The sequence below is a fragment of the Python bivittatus genome, unplaced genomic scaffold (assembly GCF_059951505.1).
Source record: "Python bivittatus isolate LINGU-HERP-01145 unplaced genomic scaffold, Pbiv_v1 ctg000680_np1212, whole genome shotgun sequence".
NCBI lineage: Eukaryota > Metazoa > Chordata > Lepidosauria > Squamata > Pythonidae > Python > Python bivittatus.
The window spans coordinates 9,499,847-9,506,987 of record NW_028277095.1 but is presented as its reverse complement, the minus strand read 5'-3'; the positions used below and the strand labels follow the sequence as shown (position 1 = coordinate 9,506,987).

Sequence of the window (7,141 nt, the reverse complement as noted above, 5' to 3'; positions counted from 1 at the left end):
GGTGGTGGGCAGAACATCAACCAAATAAGGATGAAAAACAAGCTCCCTTGAGGAGAACAATAGGAAGCAGTTCAACTGCTCTGCAGACCACCTCTCCACAGACACATTCACACACCAAGGAAATGCATTGCTGGAAGGAGATACCTTGTCTGAATGGAGAACTGACTTTTTAGAATGGGTGTGAACCTGCCACAGGATGGGAAGGTGATACTGGGTCCTTGTTGTTCTCCTTATTTCAAATATTGGGGGAGAAGAGGGTGACCACTTGTGACACAGCATGGGTGAAACTAGAGCAGGAGACAGTTCACCATTTTGTAGGTCAAATGGTTTTATTTCAATGTGTGATGTAGAGTTTCTCTGTGTCACATGGGATTTGGCGGGTATTAAGGCCAGAAAGACTCAGGAAGTGTCTTCTTAATTCTTGAAAACAATAGCCGCCTCAGTGGCAAGAGGAAGGAGAGCTTCCTTCAAAGTAGGCCCCGCGTGGCTGCAGCAGGTGTTTCTGCGCAGCTGCTTAGAGCTGCAAATGCACCACGTTGCCGCTCTCTTCCTTCCCACTGCAGTGTGGTCAAGTGAATCATCTGTCAGCTGTGAAAGCAGATCTCAGAACAAAACCACTTTTGCAAAGGGATTACAAAGACCAGGAAATACAGGTGATTACCAACAGGTGCCTTTGATACCTACATCCGTCTCTTTTTCTGGCCCTTTGAACTGACTTTGATATGCTGTAATTAGGAATTGTTGGCGAGAGGAGGAGCTGGCCTCTGCTGGCCTGCTTCCCTCCTAGATCCCTTTGAATATTTGTTTTGAAGTAGTGATCAAAGGGATTTTCAGAGACTGGGGGGTCCAAAGAGGAAGAAAAAGTGAAGCAGGTCACTATAAATAAGGTGGTGGTATGGCCTGAGAGGCAGGTTAACTCCTCCATCTCTCACAAGCAGAGCATCAGTCTGACAGCAATCAAGCACGTGGCCCAAATGCTCTCTAAATGTATCATTAAGTGATGTTTTAGCCAGGAAACCAAGGGCTGAGGGTTGCTCCAGGGACCAGCTCCAGGGATCATCAACGTCCTGCAGGACAGAAGATGGAGGCTACCTTCCTTCTGGGGCTCACTTGCCTCTGCTCCCCGTTGACTGCGCTGGTTCTTGACTTCAACACCATCAGGGGCTCATCTGAAGTGTCCAGCTCCAGGAAGGTGAGAGTTCTTGTGGGAGCTATTTGCAAAGAATACTTGCAGAATGAGGAAGCTACGCTTAGTAGAAAGTCTTACTTTGGCTAGATTCTGGTACCACTAAGTGTATCGCCAATGACTTCTGAATCTGAAATGCATGTAACCCATTTCATATTGTTCTGGATTTGCATCCAGGATCAGGCACCAACTTAGCTGATTCTCAGGTTGGGTGTTTGCTTGTATACAATGTCCTTAATTTCTCTCCCCCTCTTTCTGTCTGCTGGGGATTTGGTCAGTGAACAATGCAGCTTATTCTCCTGTAGCTAAACAATATGGGTTCCCAAGCAAAAATTGTGAGTAATGGGGGAGTTTAGTCCGTGGACAAACCGCCCTCCTGATTCTGGGTATCTTTTGGAATAATAGCAACATGGCAAAAACCCCTCCTCTTGCCTAAGTAGCCCTATTTTGGCGGGGGAGGGGACAACCAACACATGGAGGGGCATGTCTGTTTGAGCCAGCCTGGACCACACCATTTAACTTGAATCATGGGGGGGCGGGGGAAGGAAATTTAAAGGGCTGCATCCCAGCCCCTCCTGGTATGGGTCTGCCCTTTTCCTTCCTTTTCTCTGCAGAAGTTTCTCACCAGGATGAAGGAATCTCCCGTGGGCCTCTCTTTTAAACCCCCACCCTGGGCCAAACCCAAGCAGAGCGGTTCAGCATTACTTGAAAGCGATTCCAATGCACCATAATTCCTCTAACACCCACCCTCCAATTAGCGACTAGCTTGGATTCCCTGGTCTGTCCCCTGTCCCCCAATTTAGACTGCAGTGATCAGCCCTCTGCCTCACTTCCCAGCAAAGCTCTTGAATTAAGACTTGGCACCTCTGGGTCTTGCTTCTTGCTGGTTCTCTTTCTCTCTGGACCTGGGGCTTCTGATCATGCAGTCTTCTCTCCCTCCCTCCCTCCCTTTCTACAGAGCGCACAGTGCTTGACCGACAAAGATTGCCTGTCGGGGAAATACTGTCACAAGCCTCAAGAGGAGCTGCCCTTCTGTGCTCCTTGCCTGGGCTTACGAAGAAGGTGCCAGGGAAATGCAATGTGTTGCCCAGGGATGATCTGCATAAATGGTAAGTTTTAGCAACAGCAGCCCCTCCAGGAACTTTCCTCAAGGCTAGAAGGGGAGGGTTAGGCTGGGCTGGGGGTCCACCACTTGTTTCCTAGCTGGGCAAAGTCTGATCTCTCCTGCAGAGTCTACCTGTGATCCATACTGTGGGCTGGGTGGGGTTGTGATTCCAACCCATCTGAGATCACCAGCCTACAGTTAAAATGAGCCATCTGGAATAAGTTGCAGGCCTTTATCCTGTCCAAGTGTTGACCAACTGGCCTTTGATGAAAAATATTATGCTGTGCTAGGGCAAGGTAAAATGGGAGAGGGGAATTCTTCTAACCCGTTTCAGAACACTGAAAGGACCAAGGTCACGGACATCCATGTGCCGCTCGTATTATGAATCTCTGCATAAACAGGCTGGGGATGAATGTTGTGGGTGGCGGTGGTGGGTTCAGGGAGGTGGCCAAAAGAAACCCCTCCTCCCTCTCCTGTTACGCTCTCCCCCTCTCTCCTGTGTCAGGGCCAACTTGAAGGAGTAGGTGGGCCAGGGAAGAACTCAGTTGCTTTGGAAAATTGTAACCCATGGCTCTTTTTGATGCCAGATGTGTGTGCCCAGGTTGAAAGGATGCCTTTGGCCGAGGAGCAGAGAGATGGGGAGCAGGCTGACTTGAGTGCCAAGGAACGGCTGCCACACCCAGCTCAAGCAGGCCATGTCCGGAAGGAGGGAGCCGGCCCCAGGCCACGCAGCCCAGGTAAGAGCAGGAGCAGGAACCCTCAGCACATCTGGAATGAAAAGGGAAGCCAGAAGGGCAGCCTTTTCTTTAAAGATCAATCATTGAATAGGGAATTTTAGATATGTTTCAGATTTTTAAACTTAAAATAATCCAGGAACAGTAAGTCCAAGCTGGGAGAGGAGTGATGAACGCAAAATCCATAATTTGGCAATGAGGACCCATATGTTGCCCAAATGCATTAAATTTTGATTAATGTGACAGTTGAGATAATCCCTTTTGGTTGCAGACTCAAAGGTGGTGGCGATAGAGGGCTTTAGCCAGATAACACCGCAGGGCATGACATGGACATAAAGCTATAAACAGCTAATGTGGAGGTTTGATTAAGATGCCAGACTAGATGGGAAGGGGCCAATTTCAAGATTTCCTTTAACCATGGAGGTCCTTGGGTGAGCCATAGACTTTCAGCCCAATCTTCCTCACAGGTGGTTGTGATGATGAAATAGGGGCCCCCCACTTATATTGCTTGAGCTCTTGAGAGGGAAAGTGCGCAATGCCCTAAATGTAGTCACAGCAGGGGCGCTGCCCACCTTGGGGCCTATAGGCACAGAGTCCCCAGCCAGGCCTTCATTCCTTAGAAACATGTCCTGGGATGTGGCCTGTTGCAGACTGACAGGGCCCAGGGAGGAACCAAGGCCTTTGCTAGGATGGTGTGACGCTGGGCAGGGTAGGGCGGTAGATGGGCAGGTGCAGCAGACAAGCCTTTGGGCATCTTGACCAGGGCGGCTCCCATGGGGCAGAAGCCATAACTCTCCACTCTCACCTGGGGTTGCCTGGAGTTTTGCAACCCAGACCTAGTAGTGCCTGAATGGGCATGACCTGCTGGCCAGCGGCACCCCAGAGAAGCCCCCGAGGTGCTGCCGGCACTGCTCTTCCTACCCCAGAGCGGCTTGCGTGCACCAGCCCTCTGTCCCTGAAAGGCAGCCCAGCTCTTGAAGGGACAACTAATGTTGGGGTGAGAGCCCATCCGAGCAGTATGTCTGCACCCCCGAAGGTGGGATGTCGTTGCGAGAGAGAGGGAGGGAGGGAGAGGGAGAGAGAGGGAGAGACCCTGCAGCCAGCAGTGGCGGGTCTCTGTCACGGCCTAACGTAGGGCTTGGGCTGCCGGCAGTCCCAGGGCTGATCTGGACTCACTCTCTTTTGGGCTGTTTCCAGAGCTGCTGAGCGAGCTGTGTGGTTTGTTAAAAAGGTGAGGTGGGAATTGCATAAACCAAACTTAGCTTTAGAGAAACCTTCCTAAGATGCAAGTGAGAGTGACCCTGAGGAAATCTCAGCCCCCCGAGTTTGCCCCTTTGGCAACCCGGCCAAGAGAAGGACGGAAAAGATTCTCGCCTGACTGTTCCCCACAAGCTCTTTCTCTTGCACGTGCTTCCAATACAAATCCCAACAAGTAAAGGCTTTTCCTTCCTCCAAATTCCATCTTAAAGAAACCTTTCCTTCCTCGGCTGCTGTTGGAGAGATTGATTTGAAGCGCGTGGTCTCCTAAGGTGCAGCTCCTGGTGGCTTCGTGGACGTGTCTCGGCCGAGATCTGGGGGAATGCTTGGCCTGAGTTTCCAGGCAGCGCCCCAGACGGCCAGGGGTCAACCGGATATGCTGCTTAGCTTTGGGAAAGCAGCCAGGTTCAGCTGGGACACAACTGTTTTGGTTCCTTTAAAGCGTTTCTTCAAGATTGGGATGGCGGAATAAGAGCAGGAGGCCCCCACCGTTGTTTCCTCTCCAGGCTTGGACACGGCACTTTGGGTGGAAATGATAGCTGTTTGGGTCTCAGAGGCCACTCTTAAAACCTCAAAAAAGACAAAAAGTGGGCTAGAAATGTTTTGCATCATCACATGCCTGGAAGGCCTCCTTCGGCCCCCTGGGAGGCGGGGAGGCAGAGCCGCCACCCTCGGCCTCCCAAATGCCGCTTACCCTGCACTAGGAGCAAAGCAAACGAGCTTTTGCACTGGCAGTATGGGAAATAACCGGCACGTTGCGGAGGGGGGAAATACCTGCTGAGCAAGCAGCCCTTTTTCTCATGTGATGCAGAAACAACTCTTTGCCCCCCCCCCGCAGGGACCACTAGCAGCCCACCAAGGCAATGGTCCAAATGGATGTTCAGTAGGAGATACCCTTTCCAAATCCACGAGTAAGTGGCAGGCCAAGTGGTGGGGCAGTGAACCCCATCGTGCGTTTGACAGAGACACCAGCTTCTTCCAGGAGCTGCAAGTGGTGGAGCAAACTTCCCTCTCGCAACCACTCCCCGGCAAGGTAGACTGGCCCATGTCACCTGGTAGCCCCCCGGTCTGAGTTCAGCTCGTAGCTACTTCAAGTAGCTGCTCTTAAGAACTCCCCACCATTAAGGCAGAGTGTGCAAGGGGGGCCCTCTGCTGCCTTGCCCACCTGCAAGGAGGGGATGCCTGCCTGCTGAAGTGGCTGTGCTCCAGGCCTCACTATGCCCAGCTGAACCCACCGCTGGCCCCACTCAACCTCATTGTCACCCAGCTATGCAGCCCCCGGAGCCAGGGCTTCCCCGTGGAAGGACTGATCGCTGTTCTGCTTCTCACAGCAGGCGCAGGAGAGCACTGCCTCCGCACCTCCGACTGCGCCCAAGGGCACTGCTGTGCCCGCCACTTCTGGGCAAAGATCTGCAAGCCTGTTCTCATCGAAGGGGCGGTGTGTTCCAGGCGAGGGCAGAAGGATGGTGGGGCTCCAGGCCCTGAAATCTTCCAGCGTTGTGGTTGTGCACCAGGTCTGGCTTGTCAACGGCCCCTCAGGGGTGCCCCACAGAGAGCTCGCCTGCGCGTCTGCCGCAGCAACTAAGGAGACGGGCATGCCTGCCTCCAGATTCTGCAGCCCGGAAGAGGGCAGAAGCAGAGGAAGCTGGAGCCTGAAGCCTGAAGCAAAGCGGATCTGGATCACTCCTGTCCTCCCACAACTGGCTGGGTGGGCACGGCAGCCATGGAATCGGGCACCCAGGCTCCCTGGACATTGTGCCCCCTTAGGGACTTACCCATCACTGAATTATCCATACCTGAGTTGGCAGAAAACTAACTAGCATGAATTTTGCTGTCCCCATTTCTGCTCCTAACTCTAACCTGGCTTATCACAGGGTGGGTGTCCTGATTACATCTGCACAAGGCACCATAAGTAAAGTGATCAACAGATTCCTCCAGCTTTGCTGCTTTCCCCTCTTTGGGAAAATATACCGATTTTGCAGGGTTACAGTGGGAGAGGGGGCTGTAGGCAGGAAGCCGGTCATCTTTTGGTTTTGGCACCCCGTCTTGGGCTCAGTGAAAGCTGGTTTGCCAAGAATGGAAAAAGGATAATGGAAGGGGAGCCCCCCATCCTCCAAAAATGCACATTTCATGCCAGACCTGCTCATATTAATGTTGTTGGTAACTCTGACTTGCTAGATCAGAGCTGGATTCTCTCCCCCTGCCTCTTTTTTTGGTCCAAGCATCAACAGAGGTCCTCCCCCCACTGCCCTTCACCCTTCATTGTTGCCTAATGCAGCAGAGGAAACCGCACCACTGGCTAAACAAGAAGGCGGGTGCGGCGCTCTCAGTGCCAAGAGGATTTGCTGAGCTGACCATCAGAGCATGCTCTCCCTGGATAAATCTTTTCGTCTGCTTTGGCTGAAGGGAGTAAAAAAAAGGATGACTTCTGCCTCTCCTTTTCATAAATTCTCCTTTCTTGCAACTCCTTTGCATCAATGTGAGGTTATTCATGGGCAAGAGTTGTATGTTTGACAATGTGCAAACTTCCCCTGGACAAAAAGGACTCTTTCATTTGCTCTGCTAAGAAAGCCAACTGTTCTGAGGATGGCAAAAATCCTAGCTTGTTGTCATTAAGGGAGTGGGGAGTGGGATTGGGGGGTAGAGAGAAAGTGCTTTTCTAGCAAGAACTTTGGCCAGGGAGGATTGAGCTGAACCCCCCTCCCTGTCTCCCCCAACCCCACCATCCCCTTCTGCCAGCATCTTTTGGAATCAAAGTGAGAAATGAAACTGAAAAGGCACAAAAGGAGCAAGTACTGACGTAATTCTAACCAAACCCTTTTTATTAACATATAAACTGGCCAAAGTAAATGCAAGGAT

At 51.8% G+C, this 7,141-nt stretch overlaps 1 protein-coding gene across 1 annotated transcript; it reads left to right on the top strand.

The window, feature by feature from the left end:
• The first annotated feature begins 298 nt into the window (after window positions 1–298).
• Window positions 299–6,909, top strand: DKK4 (dickkopf Wnt signaling pathway inhibitor 4). The gene is made up of 4 exons (XM_007430863.3): window positions 299–1,192; window positions 2,145–2,295; window positions 2,879–3,028; window positions 5,614–6,909. The coding sequence occupies exons 1-4, from the start codon at window positions 1,082–1,084 to the stop codon at window positions 5,865–5,867; spliced, it is 666 nt and encodes a 221-aa protein (XP_007430925.1). The 5' UTR covers window positions 299–1,081; the 3' UTR covers window positions 5,868–6,909.
• Window positions 6,910–7,141: the final 232 nt, after the last annotated feature.

Bases quoted from the DNA above. Each gene is read 5' to 3' on its own strand.
- DKK4 (XM_007430863.3), top strand. From the start codon at position 1,082: ATGGAGGCTACCTTCCTTCTGGGGCTCACTTGCCTCTGCTCCCCGTTG. The intron at 1,193-2,144 runs GTGAGAGTTCTT...CCCTTTCTACAG, and splicing joins AAGTGTCCAGCTCCAGGAAG to AGCGCACAGTGCTTGACCGA. The intron at 3,029-5,613 runs GTAAGAGCAGGA...TGCTTCTCACAG, and splicing joins CCCCAGGCCACGCAGCCCAG to CAGGCGCAGGAGAGCACTGC.